General features: G+C 41.4%; 1 protein-coding gene across 2 annotated transcripts; it reads right to left on the minus strand.

Annotated features, from left to right (window-relative positions):
- Positions 1–10420: 10420 nt before the first annotated feature.
- CAPSL (calcyphosine like) lies at positions 10421–23947 on the minus strand. 2 transcript variants are annotated; one of them, XM_074952476.1, is made up of 5 exons: positions 23863–23947; positions 19557–19693; positions 18079–18256; positions 17030–17239; positions 10421–12871 (listed from the first exon to the last, which is right to left on the minus strand). In XM_074952476.1, exons 2-5 carry the CDS (start codon positions 19691–19693, stop codon positions 12770–12772), a joined length of 627 nt encoding a protein of 208 aa, XP_074808577.1. In that variant the 5' UTR covers positions 23863–23947; the 3' UTR covers positions 10421–12769. The 2 variants fall into 2 exon arrangements, with proteins under 2 accessions (XP_074808577.1, XP_074808576.1); XM_074952475.1 differs by having other exon boundaries at positions 23830–23938.
- Positions 23948–24088: the final 141 nt, after the last annotated feature.

Consider the following 24088-nt stretch of genomic DNA (forward strand, 5'->3'; position numbering starts at 1 on the left):
ACATTTGTCATGAAGCTATATTTTTCTAACTGTACAAAGGAGTAAGATAAAGACTGACCCTGTCTACCCTTGTTATCTGAAGAAACAGCCTCAAGGCCCTCCCTTACCCCAACTCTCCTCCCTCCCCCCGCCTTTTTTTCTTAATTTAAAGCTATGTTCTTTTGATAACATACCATTTTTAATCATAGCAAAATCTAGCATGAAAAAGCAGCATTGATCATTTTTGATTGAGAGGTACCACAGAGTTTTGTAGAAGTTTAGTGCAATAAAAAAGTTTAAGAAGCACTACCCTAGTCTTTTAAACTGCTACTTAAAAAAGGGTGCTGCCTTGATGGATGAGTGCAATGTGAAAATAAGGCAGCAGGAAGCAGCTTTGTCTGCCTGAGGAAGCCTCTGAAGAAGTGAAAAATGGCCCCCAAAATTACAGGGAAATAAATCACTTGCATTTTAATGTTGAAAGTATTTAAATTAATGTATTTTTACTATGAAATTATTTTTATACGTGTCAAAATATTAAAATTCAAGACAGATAAATAAGGTTCACAGCACATGAGCCAATCCCTCAAAAACAAAGGAAATCTGAAATGAGGTTAAATGTTATGTTTGAAATAAGCTAGTTTTTTAATTTAGTGCGTGTGTATACATATATATATATATATATACATATACACATACACACACACACACAACCAGTCAAAAGATCCTAAATTAATATAATATATCATTCTATTATATACACAAAAAGATCCTAACCTGAACAGGATAAATCTGAGAGAAAAACATGAAATTAACAAAAGACTGTAGAGCTGTAATAATCTAATCTCCTCCCCCCCAGCACCCTGCACACCTTTGTATGACTCCATTTGAGGGAAAAGGGACAAATCTTAGCCCAGTCTCTGTGGGATTTGCTTTTAGGAAAAACTTTTATTTTAGGGTTTATGCTTAGGAACCCTCTCACCCCAATCACAGGTGAGGGCAGGGGGAGGGGTTCCCAATCCTGATAGGAACCTCAGACACCACACACACAACCTGCTTTCCTTTCCTTCCCAGCCTGACTGAAAGACACTCACTCAGGGAAGAGTCATCCCCCTCATTACCTCCAGTGCTACATGAAAATTGCTGTAGAGCTGGTAATGGTGCTGGCCTAAGTGGTACTTGCAACAGCAATCTCTTCCCTGGAAAAGGCTTGCCACATCTGCAGCTGCACTAGCTCAGGAGGACCAGAAAGACTCTGCAGGCCGGCAGCTCCAGAGGTTAATCTGGACCAAGATGAACCAACAGTAACAATAAGCATGCAGTGCTGTAATAGTTAGGGTTGCCAGGTGTCCGGTTTTCAACCGGAACACATGGTCCGAAAAGGGACCCTTCCCAGCCCAGTGAAAATGAGTGAGTGAGGGAGGGTGGAGGAGAGTGAGTGATGAGTGGGGGGAGGAGAATGGAGTGAGCAGGGCGGGGCCTCGGAGAATGGGCGGGGCAAGGGTGTTCAGTTTTGTGCAATTAGAAAGTTGTACATTCTGTCGCTGGATGCTGGGCTCAGACTATACTTAGTTGATGTGACCTATTATAATATTTTTAACTTTAAAAAATACATTTAAACGGTAAACTGAGAAATTGGCTATCCAATAAACACAAATTTACAACTGACAGCCTACAGTAGAACAGATCAGTAGTGCCTTTCTTTGCTACTTATATGTATCACTGCATGGCATCAATCAGTGTTAGCCATGTGGGGCTACATTTTCATGGGCTGCAACTGAAACAGGAAATGTAGGCTCTGGATAAGGAACTAGTTCCATTAGAGCAGTACCCAACATTTTAAAAAGCAGATGCCCAAAGTTAGGCACGAACTGGTAAGATTTTCAAAAGAGCCCAGCACCCAACAGCTCCAATCTAGGCACCGGTATAAGCATCCCATCCAATTCCCAGTGAAATCAATGGAAAGGCTCCCATTGATTACAAGGCATGCTGGATCAGGCCCTTCATGCACAGATCTTCCAAACAGCTCAGCCCCTATCTGGGCATTAATGTGAGGGGACCAGATTATCTGACGTGCTTGGCACCTGATGGCTATCACTGGACTTCCTTTGAAAATCTGGCCATCGACCATTATTTTGGCTCCTAAATTAGGAATTTTCCAAGGTGCTCATCTTGAATTCACATCTGAAATTTTGTGTGTGTGCTTGCACATTTAGGGGAGTGTAGACCTGGACATGCAAAGTATCATCAGAATTATTAAAAAATATAATGGAATCATTTTTAGATACATTTTTCAGTTCCCCTTTGGGAAAAAAATCCACTTAAAAAAAGTGGCACTATCAGCATTTTTGATGCATGGTCAAATTCTGGATGACATCATGCAAAACGTCCTTCCACCAGAATGACGTGAGGGTGTGTCCCCACAAACCCCAATGGGTAACAGGGTTACACAGCAGTTATAATAATTCATGCAGTTTCCTTAGTTCAGCTGAAAGGTGGAGAAGTTTGCTCAGCCACTTTTCACAGATCACTGTGCAGGCTCAGGTACTAAATAGGTCTGCATATGCCAGATTAGATAGAATATAGGTACATCTTTTTTTCAGCACATCCTGCCCAAACCACACTCTTTTCTCCTGTGCTACATACTTGTGGGCAGACATGTTCCGTTGGTTCTCCTGTCAGCAGAGTTTGGTCAGATTGTTTGACTGGTATGTGGCAGATTTATGCCACATCTACGTCTGACATAGGTCCACATGTATAGGGCCATACATCTGTCAGGCTCCTCTGGTGGCTTTTTATGCTAACATCCCACACACCAGTCAACACTCCCTTGTGCATCAATGTTCCCATCTATTTGCAGCCTAGTTTCACTGTGTAAACAACTTCTACTAGCCACCTGCCTATCAGTGAAACAAACACTGACCTCTGTAAATAAAAAGATCAATAGTGAGTGAAAGCTGTTTGTAGTGACGCTGAGCCAGAAGTGTTAATTGCCTCCCAAGACGTAATTTGTTCCCAGCAGACATTATTAGTTTGTTTACCAAACTTATTCCTCTTGTACTTGTTCATCAGAAACAATAGCAAAATAAACCTTCGCCTGAATGCCTCATTAGGAGGATAAAAGACCTTCTAACATCCGTGATATATACATGGGAGCCAATCCTGCACAGGACCAAGAAGCATTTAAGTGGATGGGATGCAGAAAATGTCTGGATCAGCAAAGTAAATTCTATGTCATGCAAAATCTAGCCCCCTCTTGCAAGGGACTGAGAGTGAGATTTAAATAGGTATTAAAGCACCTAGAGATACAAACAGGAGTCAGCTCCCATTGAGGTGCTGAGTACGCCCATCTCCTACTGAAATCATTGCGAGTTGAGGGCACTGCTTAGTATAGTTTCAAGTCTCAGTCCTGCAGGTGAAGAGAAGGAAGCACTGAGCCCGGTCTCCTCTCACTGATGTCAGTGGGAATTGTATACATTCAGCACTTCCAAGGGTTGTTCATCAGCTTGCAGAATCAAGCCAACAATTTTGCTAGGTGCTGTGAATCTGCATCTCTCACGGGGTCAGCGAAGCTCCTTACTCAGTTTTCACTTAGTCCTTCCTCAGGCAAATTCCATTTGACGGGCCAAGTCCTGAATGGTTCTGAGCAACACTGACTTCCATGAGAGCTGCAGGTGCTCTGCACCTCACAGATATGTGGTGCTGACCGCAGTCTCTACCACAGGGTGATTACCCAGACATTTAAAGATGGAACAGTGTGTCAGATTTAGGGCTTGAATCTGAGATGGGTGCAAAATGGACTGCACAGAAAAGGAACGAGTGTTCCTCAGGACATCTATCCCTCACTCGCACAACACATGCTAGAATCTAGGCACTTGTTACAGTACATCCAGAAGCCAGATCAGTGCTGGGCTTTACCATTATAGCATTCCCTAACTAGCTCTCAAAGCTCAGAATCAGCCCCATGATGGAAACATATACATGAGGTTGTTGGGATCATATAGACAAATTTGGCAGTCTTCTCCTATTTGCTTACACAGCAACTTGCAATGTTTTGTTCTATTTACTGATCATCATAATAAGGGGTTTAACTTGATTGTGAGCCTTTTCTCCATAAATACATTACCTGTTATATGGAAAAGTATATATATTTTTAGAGGAACAAACCTGGATAAGAAGTTCAATCTTGTATTCCTTGTAGTTCAATAGCAAAACTCCCACTGACTTCAATGGAAGCACAAGAAGTCTTAAAGAACAATTTACCATAACTATGGCCCCTATCTTGCATATGCTTATGCCTATGGGTAACTTTACACATGTGACTCATCCCACTGTACTGCTCACATGCTAAGGTAGTTGCAGGATTGGGGCTCATGTTTGTAAAAACATAAATGTAAATGATCTACACTGGATTAAACAGGTGGGGTTTGATAGTTAATTTGTTCTTTGTTTTATGCATTTGTTGTTTTGGTTACAGGCTTTTGAGGTTGTCTTTTTAAACTTGTTAAAATGTAATACAAAGGAAACTTTAAAAATAATCGTTCAGAATTATTTCAGAGTCAAATAAACTCCTTATTATGATGATCAGTAAATAGAACAAAACATTGCAAATTAGTGATTTTATATATGTCAGGAATATCTACATTACAAATCTAATAAATGGCCATACAACAGACAAGCGATTACACTGAAAATGCAATTGCAAACTTAAATAGATTATCACACCTCCTAGCTCACGCAGTTCTTTTGACTGTCATTAAGCCCTGCTTGTTAATTGCCTATTATGAGCCCCCTTCTGAAAATATTAAAGCATGTGCAAGGGTCGAGTTATTTAATTGGGAAACCACTGATTTTGCAGGTGCAATGTCACTGCATGTTTCTGAAAATCTAGCCCAAGGAATCAGCTGGAAACAAATCAAACCCACACTGAACTCCTGAAAAACATTGCACTTCTCTACGGTCTCTGATGCAAAAAGTAGTAACAGCAAAAATCATAGTTTCCAGGATTTCTTCATCATCAGATTGAAGTAGGCATCACTATCCACAGATGCACTAACTCCAGCGTAATAGTTCAAAAACTCATCTTTTGTCACCTAAAAACAAGAAAGCCAAAGTTAACTACTTGCCATGCTGACACCATACACTGCTATAGACCATAGATCAGAAAGTTTAACACATTCCAAAAATGTTTTAAACATTTGATTAGTATCATTCAGCTCTGTCTGATTATGTCCAATTGTCAACTATTTCAATATTGAAATTCATTGTTACTGGCAACTTTTGCTTGACTGCAAAAAATCTCTGCTCACATAGGTATCAAAATTGAGAGTCTGAAACACTCCCAGTTCCTACAATGAGAAATGGAGCAGGACACTTTGTCCTGAAATGGTGAATATGAGAAAAGTTACCAGATGTTATTAACCACAGCAAGACAGGAATAAAATTCACAACTCAGACATCACAATAGAGTAGAGTGGGCCAATAGTAATGCCACCACCAGCAAGAATATGGAGAAGAAATGCCAAGGTTAGAACAGCAACCCAGTACCTTTCAAAAGGAGCAATTAAGAGAAAATACATTTTAGAAATAGCTTAAGAATCAAAATTATAGTATAAAACTAGAGCTGGTCGAAAATGTTTTCCCCCTCAAAAATAATTTAGTCAAAAATGAAAAAAAAATAATCAGCACAAATTCAAATACTGAAAAATGTTGGCCAAAACCCAAAATATTTTGGAGTTTAGCCCAAATATTTGTTTTTGGTGGTTTTTTGTTTTGTAACAAAAATATCATTTTTTTCTGTGGAGAGCAGACAATTTTCATAAAAATTTCAATTATTCAACCCCCCTATTTTGAATGCTAATGGGATCCTGCCACCATTCCTCAGGCAGAACTTCCACTGACGTCAATGGGCGTTTTGAATGCAGATCAATAGCAGAGCGGTGCCTATGTTCATTTCGAAAAGTATTTTCCTTCTTCAGGGCTAGGTTCAATATAAAATTTACAGCGCCAGGTTTTTAAAAGGTATTTTGCTGCTAATTCCTATTGAAATCAATGTGATTTCAATGTAGGCGCCTACATACCTTTAAAATCTGGCTCACAATGCCTAAGCTTCTACATCAGGGGTTGGCAACCTTTCAAAAGTGGTGTGCCAAGTCTTCATTTATTCACTGTAATTTAAGGTTTTGCGTGCCAGTAATGCATTTTAACGTTTTTAGAAGGTCTCTCTCTATAAGTCTATATTACATAACTAAACTATCATTGTATGTAAAATAAATAAGGTTTTTAAAATGTTTAAGAAGCTTCATTTAAAATTAAATTAAAATGCAGTTTAGTGTGAGCCTTGCCCTTGCTTTTCCTTGCTGAATTTTCCACTGTCCCCAGGCCGGCAGTGGGCTGAGTGGGGCCAGCTGCTAGGACCCCGGCTGGCAAGGGGCTGGCAGCTGGAACCCCAGACCGGCAGCGGGCTGAGCAGGGCCGGCGGCCGGAACCCCAGACCGCTCAGCCCGCTGCCTGTCTGGGGTTCCGTCCGCTGGCCTCTGATTAAACAGGTGGGGTTTGATAGTTAATTTGTTAATTGTGGGGTTCTGTCCATCCAGGCCGACAGCGGGCTGGCAGGGGTCCGGCAGCCGGGACCCCAGGCCAGCAACAGAGTGCCACTGAAAATCAGCTCTCGTGCCACCTTTGGCACACATGCCATAGGTTGCTGACCCCTGTTCTACGTCATGGGTGCGATCCATGGAGGTACATTGGAGCCTAAGTCACAGATTTAGGCACCACTGTAGTCTACCACTGCTTAACCCTGTATGCACCTAAACTCACTTGGCACCTGTGTTTTTGCAGTAAACATTCTCTGGACACTTATGGTTTTTGCCTCTGTGCATGCATGCTGCTGACTCAGTCTAGGCATCTGTGCACCTATCTCCCCCTAAGCCCCAGAGCAATTAGCAAACTGGGGAAGACGGGCATTTGGCAGCCTAAGTCACATGCAGGGGCCTGATCTGGTAGGCGTGCTCAGAGGCTGCGTAGTGAATCGAATCCTTCAAGTAAGTGCACACAAAATAGCGGAGCGGGGCAGGGGCGCTTATGGAATGTTCTGACGTGGGGCTCCCTGAATCTCTCCTATTGAAGTTGTTCCACTTTAGTTAAGCCATTGAAAAACTAAATATTAATTGGGCCAGCGAAAGAGTTAGAATGACTATAAGCTAGTAGTTAGAGCACTGACCTGAGAGGTGACAGATCCCTGTTCAAATCCCTTTTCCCTCCCATATGGGGAGAACATGAACTCAGGGTCTCCCATATCGTGGGTGAATAGCTAACCAGTAAGCTAAAGGTTTTAAGGGAGAGCCACCTCTGCCCCCGCTTAGCTATTTTATTTCGGCCCCACATGCATTTAGCCGCCTATCTTCCCCTGGTTCACCAATAGCAAGCAGAGATAGTCACTTCCCTGCAGCCTGGACTTAAGGACTTAGCACACACCCCTCTGGTTGGGGCCGGATTTCCAGTAGGCACATGTAGGGTGACCAGACAGCAAGTGTGAAAAATCGGGACGGCGGTGGGGGGTAATAGGAGCCTATATAAGAAAAGGACCCAAAAATCGGAACTATAAAATTGGGACATCTGGTCACCCTAGGCACGTGCCAAGGGGGCGCCAGTGTTCAAGGGGCACCTTACCTCTCAAAAACTGTGTGCAACACGAAGGTTCCCTGTATGCAGGGGGCAGGCGCTGAAGATGCTGTGCCTTGGGGTGTGTAAGGTGTACATCTGGCCCTGCCTCTGGTTAGTATCTCCCACTGGCTAGCTTAGGCCGCTCCTTCCAGCATGCTGCCTTTCTGGATCCCATTTTTAGCTGCCTATCTCCCCCCATTCACTGTTTAGGAACCTAGGTGCCTAATGCAGGCTTTGTGGATCATAGTGCTGTTTCTGTAATTTTCTAGGCACCTAAAAGTTAGGTGCTGCGATGCGTAACATCACAATGCTTACATTCTTTTATGGCTCTGGGCTCCTTTACTGCTATAGAATTGTTTTTCAGTTACCAAAAGTATTGAAGCTACAGAATGAGGACAGGCACATTCCTGGAGTCAAGCGGCAGGCCGCAGCTTCTATTAAACTTTTAACACAAGGGAGGGGCAGTATCCACTCATCACCCATACTCTCCTATACCAGGCATTTAATTGGTTCCAGTGTGGGGGAGTTACCGGGCTCCTTACCATATAACCCATCACTGGCACGAGGGTTACAAGGCTCCTTATCATATAACCCATAACGCAGGGTAGGTTCACCTGAGTGACTAGCTTGGTCACTCCCCCTCCCAAATCCTGCCACACTGCCTGGTATCACAATTCCTGTCCAATCCATTCCCTCACATCCTGGAGCCATATGTCAGCACCTTCATCTGACAAATGGACTCCCTCATCTCCAAAAACGTCCGGCCAATTGTAACAGATCTCCCTATGCTATATCACTGAACCCCCCATGTCCAGGAATATCTCGGCGACCCCTCTACTGCCTGCTATCAGCCACCAGTGCCTTTGCATCTGCCACAGACTGCTAGGAAATCCTTTTTCTCCCAGCCTTACCTCCTGAGCTGAATGCAAGAAGTGGGTGATGTAGGAGCCCCTATGATGGGTCCACACCAGCTAAGTCTTTCCATATGCAGGGGAAATCTCTACTGGCTTGATCTGCCAGTTTTAAGCCAGTTTTGTGTGCAGAGACTGGCACAAAGGTGCCCAAACAGACCAGAGTGTCAGATTCTCAATCTGCATTCAGGAATATGTTTAGTTACCCAGTTGTTCAGAATTTAATTATCTTGAACCGGGAGTAACTTTATGATATACATATTAACTGCAGGCTTCATGAGGTTAATGGGAATTAAACAAGGATTTTTTATCATATCAGCCCAAATGTTTCTCTCTCTCTCTCCCTGCCCCCCCCCCCCCGCCCCAACCAAACTAACAAAGAGGAAAAATGAAGTGGAAGTTTTGATATGGTTGAGGAATTAGGATGTATGGCAAGTCAGTCAAATAAGAACCAAGGATCAGTGGGAGAATTCTGACTCCAAACCTGCACATGCTGGGGCTCCCATGTGGATGACTAGCCTCTCAATGTAATTTCCGATTCCTTCCACCCCACAGGTAGAATGGCTTGTTTAGCAGCCGAGCAACCACTACCCCCACTGCTCTATTTGCTTATCATTCTCATCTCTGACAGCGGTACAAGGCGAAGAATGAAAGTTAAGTTTGCCTGCACTAGCATTAACTTCTGCTGTGTTTTTTGCCTGTAAAACTATTTCCCCCTGGGCAATATGCTCTGTGGAGTGGTTGTTCCCTGGATCTCTACCTCTCACACACCAGGGGAGCTCAAACACATGGTGCTTGTTTGCACCAGAGGGCTTTTATGGGCTCAGGCAGAGGGAGGAGAGCAGACTGCTGCTTCTATGAATCAGCGTAACATGCGGCCAGAATGCCTGCTCCTTTGTCCCCTGCACAGACTGGAGGACACCACAGAGCTCATTGTTTACAATGGTTTTCAACTGCGGCTTGTGTTCCAATTTAGGATTCTATGCTGCCCTTGATCCACATGCATCACTCCTGCTGGCATCAATAGGCATTCCATTTACCGATCAAAAACACTATATGCTTCGGCCTAAGGTGTTCCCTACAATTTATATACCATGCGGTGTAGCTTGAGTTTCATGATCAGAAATGAGAAATTATGCGATGGAACAAAGTGTTAAATAACATTTTAGAATCTTAATTCTAATCCCAGATAAAACTGGTGTGCATTACCACATATATTCTAATAACTGCTGTCGTGCCTATTGCAGCATCAAGCTCTAGAAGATATATGGTACAGCCACACAAGCCTCTCTACAGCATCTCTTCAGTATTTACTTCATATAGACCAACGTGCACAAGAAACTACAGTTTAACAGATGCTGTCTAATGGATTCAACTTCATGCAATGCAATTTTATAGCTATCCCTGTTTACAGTACAGTGTACAACAGTGCTAGACACTGCTGCTGGCTCCAAGCATGCAGCATTATTTATAATGGCATCTGAGACCAGACTCAAGCCCTTAGGTCCACACTGCCTTTGATCTGTGCACTGAACTTCTGTTAAAGTCAATGCAAGTTTTATCCATAGGTCAATGATAGCTGCGTCGAGTCCTTAGTATATAACTTTTTCAATTTAGCCGCCAATGTGCTGTGCTTGTTTGTATGATTTTGCATACCTGTAATAAAACTATATTTGTTATTGTAGAGATCCCCATTGAATTCTACTATATTTGCTAGAGGGTAAAAAAATATTTCAGCTCAGCTCTTTTTCCCCCCCTGCATACAATCTACCTTTTCTGCAGCTACAAGTTTTGTTTTAAAAAGCGGACTGAGGGCCTGGTTCTACTGCAGTGAATGGGAACATTGCCAGAGGGATTAGAATCAGTAACAGTTCCAGGGAAGTTTTCAGGGTTCTTTATTCATGTACAATGACTTCCAGAAAAAAGGGTGTGGCAGGGGAGGGACCATGTGCCCTAGTGGCCCAGAACTTACTTACAGAGAATCCAAAGGGAGATCAGCTGGTTTTCAGCCTGTTGCAATAGTGGCCACAGAGTCCTGCTGTCTGTAGAATAGGATATACCAATTCTGTCCCTGTTCACCTCACTCATTTCCCTGCACAAAGTTCTATTACTCAGGGTTGGTGTAGAAAGAGAAGGGAAATCTAAATCTCAAAGCAGTGATCTTTCATTAATCACAATGGTCTTGATCCTTTGCTCACTGAAGTCAATGGCAAAGTTCACACTGACTTTAATAGTGTAGGATCAGGGACAATACGTTTTGCAGTGTCAGAGCTTTTCATCCATTTACAAAGAAAAATTTGCGTTTGAAAAGGTATATGGCACTTAGCCTTGAATAAATGTTAGAATTTTATATGGTTAGTATTAAACAGACAATCTGGTCAAGAATTAAGGTTAGTAAGAAAAAACTTTTCACTTCACTTGATTAAATGTCAGCACAACAGATCACTGTGGATTTTGGGAGTCTTTAGATACAGTATATGCCAGAGTGGGATCATTTTTCACTTTGTGACTCTCACAGCCCACTAATGTTACATCTTTATTTAAAATGTGCAAGGTATAGAATATACCTGTTACAGACCCAATAAATAAATTAATAAGAAAGTGGCTACATATAACTGCCAGCATGTGAAATGGCACATGTATTTTTCATGTAAGGCACCTTTCTGCTTCATGTACATGAATTTATTTGTTGGTCCACAACAGTATCACATTATGTAAAGAGCCCTCATTTCCTTGATGACACATTATCTAATCAAAATAATTTCCCTTTCCAGTTACACCAACTTCCATAGTTATTAATTTACACAAGTGTGCAGAGTCTTACCAGATCAAGGAAAACATTGAGATTACACAGCTGTGGTGAGGAATTCCAGATACCTACTGTTGTGATGATAGGTCATATTTAAACAAACTAGCAAGTATGTATCCCATAAAGCCATGTTTCCAAACAGCTCAGGGCCAGATTTTAAAGTGCTCAGTAGCTACTAACTGCCATTGTGACATTTAAGGTCAGATTTTCAAAATCACACACTGAACTTTTGAAAATCAGGCCACTTAGTTTGGTATGTAAATAAGAGCCGAGCTCTTGAAAATCGAGCTGCACTTCTGGGTGTTATGCGCTTGTGAAAATGTGGCCCATAGCACTTTTTGTTGGCTCTGAACATGGCTCGATTTGTTGTCAAAACCTCAAGTCTTTTACTAAGGATAGAGAGATTGAAAACACAAGTATATGACACTGGCACAAATTAATTGGAGTAAATTCTGCTTCATGTAAACCATTTACACAATGACAACAATTTACTCTGGGACAAAGACAAACTGACACAAGAGAAATGAGAAAAGGAACCAAAGCAAGGATAATTAGAGGAAGTATGGCTTTCAGACAGGCCCCTACTCTCACCACCCTTCTTCTCACAGGTAGCTGACCAGACATCAGCTCTCACAGACACTGACATGACAGGAGAGTCCTATTATCTCTTCCAGTTAACTAATGTCCAGTCTTTTTCAACAGCAAAGCCAAGAAAAAATAAGATTATAAAGTTCTTTAGTTCATAAAAAATTCCCAGGAGAAGTATCTTCGTAATATGTATAGTCTTTCAGATTAGGTCCAGCATAGACACTGGGTGGAGCACTGGTAGGTATTCCAATTGCACAGTTACAAGAGAACATTGTAAAGCATCTATGCCCTCTGGTGACTTTGATAAAGGAATAGAAGGAAAAAGAAGGAAGATAAATCTATGGAGCTTTAGGACAGTATACATACTACAAAAATGCCTATACATTTATACTAAGTATATACATCCCAGAATCCTCTGCTCTGGTGCTATGGTACCTTCTTTGAAACACAGCTGCAGCTTGTGCCATGAATTTGGAAACATGTTTGGGAATGAAAGGTGCCTAGCACACATGTCTGAGGAGAAACTGGTTACTCATCTGAGAGAAGAAACAACATAGAGAAGGGGAGCAGGAGGAAAAGGGAGGGGCGTGATTATTGGCAGTGCTACCAAATCTCCTCTTAGCCTATGATGTCCATCAGCTCAGCATGGTCCTGCCAAAACAATGTGGTATAGTGAGTATTGTCTCTTCTGATATATTGAAATCAGCACAGTGACTACAAGGTACTATTGTGGGAAGCGTGACCATATTCTTATGCACATATTTAATCATGTGGAGCTAAGAAGCTGGAAATAATGTTTCTTGTTTCCTTAAATGTACAGTTAGAATTTCCAAGCATTTCTCATCATGATAATGAAATAGACATCAGTGTCTATTGAAGCGCTGACTCCTGCATAGTAGTTCATGAATTCTTCTGTTGTAACCTAAAGTAGAAAATTTTAAAACAGAAAAGGAAACCTTCATTCTTCATGTCATAACACATACATACTATATGTAAATAAACATCTGTAAACGAGCAAGATTTAAGCCATATACTTGTTGTGCTTCAAGTTATCTTGAATTAGGAAGGAACCTAAGACAGGAGGGAAAATGAAGAAGGTGTAACTCCTTCAGTAGTAGAAAGTCCTAAAATGTAGAGGTCCTGTTCCCTAAGTGAACCTAGTTGAAATTAGTTCTCCTCTTCCCTGAAAACTGAAAGATAGAATCAGTGAAGCTCTCGTCCTTCAAAAAGACAAGTATTGCCATGTAATTTTCTCTTTGACTCATCTGAATTTGGACAGCAAATTCATTACTTTGTAATGAATGAATTGGAATGGGTTCCTGCTGCTATTGGGAGATTGTAGTTTTATATCCATTTATCAAGCTAAAGATGCCATTCTTCAGAGTAGACCTGACTAAAAGAGAGAAAGCAGTTTTTAAATCCCAGCTGAGTTTTGTTTATTTTGATATGCATTTCTGGGTTGAAACCATTTACAAAAGCAACTAGTCTGCCCATCCACTTTTTAAATTGGCCTGACCTTTTATATGTGGAGAAATATTTTTCCAATCCTTCATTTATATAAATGTTTTTGTGAAGTTTTAATCTTTGGACCATTTATACAGTACTTTGAATAAAGCTATTTACAAAAAAGATATCTCCCAGTCATTGTTCCAGTCTTGTGTTTGGGAGACACCTAAAATGATTCAATAACTGGGGGATCTGGACCTTAAAGCCTATTCCACTTATTATAAACAGGCATCCAGCTTCCCAAGCTTGGTTGACTCAGCAAGACTATGGTGCTTTTGCTAAGATGATTTTTATCTGAAGCTCAGTCTTAAGGCACATTGGCTAAAACAAATTAGTTCGGTTCACTAAGCCAGCCATCCTTACCAGCTCCATTATATGAATTTCGCTTATCTGAAACCACCTGTTAACAAAAACAAGCCCAGGTCGCCGCTGCTAAAGTCAGGGGACATGTCCTTGTTTCAAACAGGAAGCTTTGGAAGCTCCATGAGTTTACAACAGTGGTGTGGCTTAGATCAGACTCCAGCTCAGAGAGGTCAAGTTTGTTGTTCAGAAGGACCTGTGGTCTAGTGGATTAGGCACAAGACTTGGAAACAAGAGATGCAAGTTCTGACACTGACTTTTCTATGACCTTGGGCTTTTGTAAAGTAGGGACAATTATATTTACTTCCTAAATATATTTGTGTGTTGAAAGTGTTTATAAAGTGCAAAAAACATTGTTAAGGCCAATTAGTGGCACAGGTGGTAACAAAAATCCGAACTCTGGCCCCAATTCAGGAAAGCACTAAAGTATGTGGCGATCAGCTGGGCTTAACAGTGAAATCTTCGGTGAGCTTAAACACAAAAAGGAAGCTTACAAGAAGTGGAAACTTGGTCAGATGACTAGGGAGGAGTATAAAAATATTGTCCAAGCATGCAGGGGTGTAATCAGGAAGGCCAAAACACAACTGGAGTGGCAGCTAGCAAGGGATGTGAAGGGTAACAAGAAGGATTTCGACAGGTATGTTAGCAACAAGAAGAAGGTCAGGGAAAGTGTGGGACCCTTACTGAATGGGGGAGGCAACGTACTGACATGATGTGGAAAAAGCTGAAGTACTTAATGCTTTTTTTGTCTCGGTCTTCACAGACAAGGTCAGCTCCCACACTGCTGTCCTAGGCAACACAGTATAGGGAGGAGGTGAGCAGCCCTCAATGGTGAAAGAACAGGTTAAGGACTATTTAGAAAAGCTGGACATACACAAGTCCATGGCTCCAGATCTAATGCATTCGAGGGTGCTGAGGGAATTGGCTGATGTGATTGCAGAGCCATTGGCCATTATCTTTGAAAACTCGTGGCGAATTGGGGAGATCCCGGACGATTGAAAAAAGGCAAATATAGTGTCCATCTTTTAAAAAGGGAAGAAGGAGAACCCGGGGAACTACAGACCGGTCAGCCTCACCTCAGTCCCTGGAAAAATCATGGAGAAAGTCCTCAAGAAAACCATTTTGAAGCACCTGGAGTAGAGGAAGGTGATCAGGAACAGTCAACATGGATTCACCAGGGGCAAGTCATGCCTGACCAACCTGATTGCCTTCTATGATGAGATAACTGGCTCTGTGGATATGGGGAAAGCAGTGGATGTGATATATTTTAACTTTAGCAAAGCTTTTGATACAGTCTCCCACAGTATTCTTGCCAGCAAGTTAAAAAAGTATGGATTGGATGGATGGACTATCATGTTGATAGAAAGCTGGATAGATTGTCAGGCTCAGCTGGTAGTGATCAATGGCTCAATGTCTTGTTGGCAGTCGGTATCAAATTGAGTGCTCCAAGAGTCGGTCCTGGGGCCGTTTTTGTTCAACATCTTTATTAATGATCTGGATGATGGGATAGATTGCACCCTCAGCAAGTTCGCAGATGATACTAAGATGGGGGGAGAGGTAGATATGCTGGAGGGTAGAAATGGGGTCCAGAGTGACCTCGACAAATTGGATGATTGGGCCAAAAGAAATCTGATGAGGTTCAACAAGGACAAGTGCGGAGTCCTACACTAAGGATGGAAGCATCCCATGCACCGCTACAGGCTGGGAACCGACTGGCTAAGCAGCAATTCTGCAGAAAAGGACTTGAGGATTACAGTGGATGAGAAGCTGGATATGAGTCAGCAGTGTGCCCATGTTGCCAAGAAGGCTAACGGCATATTGGGCTGCATTACTAAGAGCATTGCCAGCAGATCGAGGGAAGTTATTATTCCCCTTTATTCAGCACTGGTGAGGCCACATCTGGAGTATTGCGTCCAGTTTTGGGCCCCCCACTACAGAAAGGATGTGGACAAATTAGAGAGAGTCCAGTGGAGGGCAACAAAAATGATCAGGGAGCTGGGGCACATGACTTATGGGGAGAAGCTGAGGGAACTGGGCTTGTTTAATCTGCAGAAGAGAAAAGTGAGGGGGATTTGATAGCAGCCTTCAACTATCTGAAGGGTATGGAGCTTGGCTGTTCTCAGTGGTGGCAGATGACAGAACAAGGAGCAATGGTCTCAAGTTGCAGTGGGGGAGGCCTAGGTTGGATATTAGGAAACACTATTTCACTAGGAGGGTGGTGAAGCACTGGAATGGGTTACCTAGGGAGGAATCTCCATCCCTAGAGGTTTTTAAGTCCCGGCTTGACAAATCCCTGGCTTGGATGATTCAGTTGGTGTTGGTCCTGCTTTGAGCAGGGGGTTGGACTAGATGACCTCCTGGGGTCTCTTCCAACCCTAATCTTCTGTGAAGTCCATCTCCTTATTCATAACTGACTTCAATGCCAATTCACCTCAAAGTTATTTAAGCACATGCTTAAAGCTAAGCACATGCATAAATGTTGTCCTGAATAGGGATGCTTTCCTGAATCAGGGACTCTGTGCTTAAACTAGACCATGCATTGTAGTTTTTTAGCGGGTGGAGAATCTTCGCCTCACAAGGGGTTTGAAAATCAAGGCCTGTGTATTAGCAATAATTGCACTTTTCTTAATTATGTAGTGTGCTGTTGCCCTGAGGTGGAATGCATAGTCTGATGCCATATCCCATTATTTGCAAATCAATCACAAGTAACTACAAAAATACCCCAAATCCTATGATTTTGCATATGGTCAAATTTTGTTCTATATGTAGCGGGCTTGGGGGTGTGACACAGGCAGGCTGGAGAGGTGAAATCAGTGGATCTGCTGCTACGTGATACCACCAACCATTGGCACGGTTGTGCCGTGGGTAGAGCAGAGGTACAAAAGCAGCTGCAGAGCGTCTCCAGTCCAATCCTTCACTCCAGGTAACAGAGCCCTGACCCAATGAGTGCAGGACACAGGACTTAGCCCACTATACTTCGATTGCCCAAATTATTCAAAAAGATAGGTCTCTGCATTAAAAAAGCAGTTGGGTATTAATGGAGGGAAAGAAACAAAAGAACATTATCCTCATGGCTGTACATCCATTTTACTATTAATGCAAAGGATGTATCAATAAGCACGGCACAGATGCGCTGTACATGCTTTTAATTGTTGGATATTGGGCTTGTTTTCCAATGGAGCGCCCTTCAGTTGCCTTGGGCTATTCCACTTACCTTCCCATCTTTCTCATACGGTGAATCAAAGTTATCTAGAAAGGCTCTAAAAACTTGATCTTCTGTCCATTCTCCATTCTGATATTTGGGATGATGCTTTGCATTATACACCCCCCGTAAGTCTTCAATGGTTACAATACCATCACCGGTTTTGTCAAACTTCCGAAACGCTTGCATGATGATGTCTTTTCTGGCATTAGACATCGGAGGCTGAAAGCAGATATTAACAGATTAATCCTATGTCTGTCTGCTGTCTCTCCAGTTTCAGCCTCAAGCTTTGCTGCTGCTGTTACTAGTAAACCCACTTTCAGAGAGCCTGGGACATGGTGTGCACATAAATGCTACCCAGAGAAGAGTGTGACAGTCATCCTGTTGGACAAGAGCTTGAGATAGGAAATGCAATTCACCATTGACTAAACAGTGCAACTGATTGTACTCAGACTTCTATCAAAGGTAGAGAAACAAACTGAAAAAACAGGTAAAAATGTTTTTTAGAATATCTTTCTGTTCTCTCCATATTAGATTTCACTTGTAACAACAATAGGTATAAGATATCTCTTTTTGTACATTTGTATTTTAGTAGTATTTACAGGCCCAAACCAAGATTAACCCTCCCCCCCACACACACACACATTGTGCTAGGCACTGCATGAACACATGCAAAGAGAAGACCATGCTGCCTTAATGAGTTTACAGCATAAGCAGACAAGCAAGACAAAGGAAGTATTATCATCCCCATTTTAGATATGGAAGTGAGACCTAGAGAGAGTAGGTGATTTTCCCAAGGAAGTCTGTAGTAAAGCCCTAGAACTGAACCCCAGAACCCTGGCTCCCAGTCCACAGACTGACCCAAAATACCACCTTTCCTTTCTCATTTTTAGATGGAAATGAAATTCTTCAAACTGATGTTGTCCCTTTGATATTTATGTAGATACCAGTATTACTGATAAAATAGAACTGCATTGACCTATTACTTGACTGTTCAGCTAGTCACGGAACAGGATTTTTCTCATTTAGATAACAAAAAAGCACGTTGTTTGGAAACTTACTCTTAACGTTACAAGAAATTCATCAAAGTCTATTGTTCCGTTGCCATCTTTATCAAAGATCCTGAAAAGCTCTTGAGCTTCTTCCTTGTCCATCATCACGGCATAATCATTTAACCCTTTCAAGAATTCTTTGAAATCAAGGGTTCTGCTTTTGTCATCATCCATAATCTGAAATACTCTGTGGAAAAACGTGTGTTTAAAATAAATAAAATAAAGAATGAGAGTAGTACAAGAGGCAGAATTTACATAGAAGAATGACAGTTTATTAGGACTAGAAAGGGACACCACCACCTTATTGGGATAACATTTCCTCTTCGTAAAGTCTCTTCAGAGAAAAGGCGGTATTGAGGTGGTAATGAGCAATGCCTGTCAATCAGCATTGCTTACCCCACCTAGTCAGTTTGGCAAGACCTATTTTCCATTCCCTCTCTCTGAACATGAAATGTGACCTTCACAAAACACAGACTACTAAGATGGTAGCTGGAAGATGTTTTACTTTTAAATAGGACTGCAGTAAAGGAAGTATACAAGTATTTTTAAAAATCCAACCCCAATATAATTATTATTATTATTGTATTGAAACTGAGCCATCTGGTAAATCATAGCTGTTGGGAATGGTTGAAAGAATTGTCAAACTCAGCTGAGATGGAGAAAAAATTATAATCAGTGACTAAACAGAAAACTACATTAAAATTGGTGACACATAGATGCAGTTGTGACAGAACATGACTCATACATGATGTAATTACTAAAGCAACATTTTCAGATTTAATGACTTGCCCAGGGTCACAAAGGAAGTCTGGCCATGCATACAAGTCATTTTAGTTTCTCTGTGCCTCACTTCCCCATCTGTAAAATGGGGATAATAATACTTCCTTTGTCTTTCTAGTCCACTTCCATTGTGAGCTCATTAACTAGTATACATATGTAACTAGTGCACACTGATCCTATGGCCATGCACTTTGGTCTAATGGTCCTACCTCACAGCCAAGCCCTGTCCCATATCAAAATTTTAAATAGGAAAACAGAAGTTAAATGTGCAAAGCAGGAAGCTTGTTGTCCAGACCATCAGCAGGTACAAATCAGTGTCATTTCACTGAAGAATAAGGATTTGGATCTGGCCCTTGTACCTTTACATCCCTTTGTTTTGATGTTGGCGATGCAGATGCTTGCATTAATTTCAATTCCTTGTTCTTTCCATTGCTCTCTTTTGTTTAGTTGGTTAGTTTTATATTTTTATTGAAAAATCTTTGAAGAAAAAAATAGTACTGGAGTTGCAGTTGCACTTCACAAATCCAAACACCCCTGAACTCTGGAGCATTTGAAATCCTGGCTCCATGAAAGTCCGTTGGAGTTTTGCCACTGACTTCAATCAATAGCTGATATTTTGCAGCTTAAGCCCATTTTAGCCGTATTGATATAGCATCTTACTACTCAAGTTCTTTGCTTTAATAATGTATTTGGCTTCTTGGATTTACCTGCCAAGTCCTTTGATGCCTGCAGACCCCCTTGCTAGACACTGCAGCCGAAGCCTCTCAATTGGGTCTGTGGTTTTGGCCAAGTTTCTTTTGGCCTGGATTGCCATGTCCCGGTCATGCCTCGCTGTACCAGGCATCTAGAACAAGAATTTTCCCCTTTAGCAAAGATTCACAGAGCTGAAAAAGGCTTTATCTGATTGGCACTGATTACCAAGTACGGTCTTTAAAACATGTTCTTGAATACCGAAACCTATCTTACTTCCTCAGACTGCACAAATACTTCACTTGTAAGAGCTTTCTGCTTGTTAATGAACGACTTTTGTGGCCATTCGATATTATCAGTCAAAAATATCATTGCACAAAACTGGAAATGCAAGCTGCCCTTGGGAGGAAATAAACAGCTAGCAAGAGTCTGATCTATACTAACCATGTGCAAATGCTAGCTCTCTCTCTGAGACAAATGACAACATAATGTAGCTGTGTGGTATGCTGCAAAAACCTACACAAATGTAGGCCATTCAGATAAGCTTAATACTTCCACATGTGAGCAAATATTTAGCAATAATATTTAGCAATTGTATAGAATTATAAAAGGTCTGAGGTTCTAGGACCCTGTGTAGAAATGAAAAGTTATTTCTACTAACTCTACCAGGCAGCCACACCAGGTGGACCCTACTAGCGCTACAAACCATTTCCTGTTCAAGGGATCCATTTCCAACATATCATAACAACAACACATATTACAACATTCATTACAAACGTCACACAATTCATAGATTTCAAGGCCAGAAGGGGCCATTATAAGCACCTAATCTGACATTCTGCATTACATCTCGCTCAATAATTTCTGCATCATGTCCAGAACTTCTGTTTTAGCTATAGCATGTCTTGTTTTAAAGGCTTCAAGTGATGGAGAATCTACCATGTCCCCAGGTAAGTTGTTCCAATGGTTAATTACCTTCACAGTTAAAAATGTACACACCCTTATTTCCAGTCTGAATTTGCTTAGCTTCATCTTCTAATCATTGGATCTCATTATGCTTTTTCTGCTAGCTTAAAGAGCTGTCTACTATCAGAAATCTCTTTTAGAGATTTTAGATCATGATTAAGTTACTTGTTAACCTTCTCTTAGGTAGGGTAACTAAATAGATTGAAATTATTGTCTTTCACTATAAGGCATGTTTTCCAGACCTCAAAACAATCTGTAGCTCTTTTTGGAACCCTTTCCAAGTTTTCAACAATCTTTTTGAATTGTGGACAGCACTGGACACAGTATTCCAGTCATGTTCACCCTAATGCTGTATACAGAGGTAATTCCACCTCCCAGCTCTTAACATTTATAGTTAAAAATGCAAGTGCTAAATATTACTATAACTTGTAAGGCCTGCACACACTTACATAATTTCACAGCACCACAATTATCAACACATTGATAAGGCTGAAGAAATCAATTGTTTGAATTCTATTCACAAAGATATTCTTCTGCATAACTAACACATTACACTGAGAAAACACTTACATCTTGGATATGACTTACATGTAATATAGGACGCTAGGACTATAGTCCTTTCAAAATCTTTACTGGACATTCAGTAAACATATATCAAAACAACGGAATACATCCTGCAGCATGTATCCAGTTGAGAAGTTGATGGTAAAAATGCCTGAACCCTGTCTACACTACTGCTTATGCCATTGCTAGGACCAGTGCAGCTTCATCATGCTGGTATATGGTGTAGACAAAGCCCTAAAGTCCTGTAGGAAGTGCACTTTTGTTGCCCTATTGAGGATTGTTGCTCTGTCTTTGGGAACCCGTGGACATTCCTTCAAGAAGCCCGGTTCTGAATCACTACTAAGACATTAGCATGAGAGGAATTAAATAACTCCTTATCCTTCCCCTCCTCTCAAAATATTGCTTTCAATGCACTGCTGCCTCCTAAAGTTCCCTTTTCACAGACTCCCAATATGTAGCAAATAAAGCAACCAATCCTGTATTTGTTCACCTTAATGGCAACATTCTGCCTGACCTCAGTGGGAGCAGGATCTAGCACCAGATCTTTGAATGGACAAAGGTTGTAGAGCCAAGTCAAAGTAAAACAAAAAAAACATCATCTTCTGAAAGACATGATCGCAGCAAAGCCAATAGCTGCTTGTTGTTAAAGTATCCACTAGCCGATACTTAAAATAACTTATGTTTGAATGGGGGATGGGTGCAAATCTCCAAAAATAATAAGGGTTATATTATATATGGGTCTTGTGACCCATCAAGGGGCATAGCAACAGTCTGATGAGGGGTGAGAGATACCTGAAAGGTTTAGGACCACATCATACCATTTTGCAATAAATTATGGTGCTTCCAAAATTGGACCCTCCGTGGGGAAAGGAAATTCCAGTCTCTCCCAGAGGCACCCCTCTGCAGACTGCCTGGCCTCATCCCCAGTGTCAGCATGGCTTCTTCATGAGGCGACTCATATTGTGCCTATGCCACGTTCTCCATGTATACGCTGGAGTGAGCGTGGAGCAGGAGCTGATTTCGCTCAGGGAATTTCCAAATAGAATGCATGCAATGGAGTTGCTGCTTCTGCCCTTCACATTCCCTTCCCCTATTCTGTATCACTTTTCTCCTCTCTGACGGGGTAAGGGTAGGGCAGCATTAATTACTCTGCTCCCCAGACCTCTGTGGCACTTGGGGGAGTGCTAAACCAGGTTTCCACAGACAAGCCAATCCAGTCTGCTGGAACACCCTTTGCAATCAGTGCCTTTAGACACAACCATCAGTAGAATTACACCAGGGATAAATCTGGCCCTTTTACATTCACAGCAGAAACTGGATTAAAGTAACAGCACAGTAAAAACTGATCAAATGAATAATAAATATGACAACTTAGGCCATGAACCTGCAGTTGGAGACACTGATGTGGACCCTATGTCCATGCGATTCCCACTGAGGTCTATGCAGATGCAGAGTCCATGTTAGTGAATCTGCAGGATCAGGACCTTACACTAGACATTTTGTTTCACTTGTTTTATTCCATAGTAGCATAGAGAAGGATAGGAAAGCCCTTCTAAATCTGACACATTATGGGTCAGAGTTGTTCTCTATGGTAGATCTTCCAGGCCCACTCAGTAGTATGACCTCTTTCTGCGCATGTGATGAATTCACAGCCTTGTAGATATTTCAAAAATCACATGACTGCTGCAACACTGCCTTCCTGATGTAGCACATAGAACAAAAAGGGGTAACAGAGTGGGCAAGGATTTATGGGTAACACATAACTTTATTATCCCAGAGTTCCGAAGGTTAAAAATATGCATGATTACTAAAAGATTTAGTGACTATAAACTCTTTAGACATGCCAAACAACAGCTCTACAGGTGCCTTATAAACATGCATTAATAGCCATTGATAAAGCAAGGAAAAGGCAATCTACTAATCTCATATGTCTTTGCTTCCTACCCCAACTGTGCAACATCATCAGCTGTCTCCCATAAGAGAAGGACAACATGGTCATTGATTTGTTTAATTCCTTAACATTAAACAGAGTTTTGTATTGAATAATTGCTGAAGTTTTTAGCAATTACAGTTGCCTGAGTTAACTTTTTACTGGCTATGGTGCTTCACATAAATTGGCCAGAGTAAAAATAAAATAAGATTTATTTTTATTGTAAAAATAAAAATGAAATTTCAGGCTGGATTTTTCAAAGAAACTTTAAGGAGTTAGACACCTAAATCCCATTGAAATATAATGAAAATTTGGATGCCTAACCCCCTTAGAGTCATTGAGTTTAAGACCAGAAGGAACAATTAGATCATTTATTCTGAAATCCTGTATATCACATACCATTACTTTTCACCCAGTTACCCCTATATTGAGCCCAACAGAACCCGTTAAAAACCCCTGCCTTATTTCTCTGAAAAACTCTAAAGTGCATGGTATGAAAGGTGAAAGAACACATCATTCTCTGGATTATAATAGTGCCCACAAGGTGCTAGTTTCTGTCAAAACACATAATTACACACTGTCCCTGTCCCAAAGAGTCCCACTCCATGGAAACGTAACAGCTGAAACTCGTGCCAATCTCTTTTTTGTTTGTTTTTTTCCCCAATAGCACCCCTACTAATAATCTGAACGTCCAAACCTTACAATTGTTTGCCAAGTTTCTTACTTGCCATTTTAAAAGCATGACTTTCTGAAACCATAGACTCATATGTAACTGCAATGTTTGAATTCCCCAGTCCCCTACCTTTAAATTCCTAAATTAAATTCTTTACCTTTAATGTTAATCTGTAACCTGTTACTTCTACCTGAAACTATGGACGCTCTCTTGTTCAGCTTGGAAAACTGGTCCTGTCTCTGTCCCCACCACCTCCTCCTTCTCTCCTCCAGGTCACACCCCTGTTGCTTTGATTGGATGGCTCATGGTAACTGAAGCAGGGCTCTAGGAAGCTCCCAAACTGACTGGAGGGATTCCTTGTCCATCTATCTCATTTTACTTGTTTACATATCCCAGCCCCCACTTTTTCAGGAGCT

Source organism: Natator depressus, chromosome 5 (genome assembly GCF_965152275.1).
Source record: "Natator depressus isolate rNatDep1 chromosome 5, rNatDep2.hap1, whole genome shotgun sequence".
NCBI lineage: Eukaryota > Metazoa > Chordata > Testudines > Cheloniidae > Natator > Natator depressus.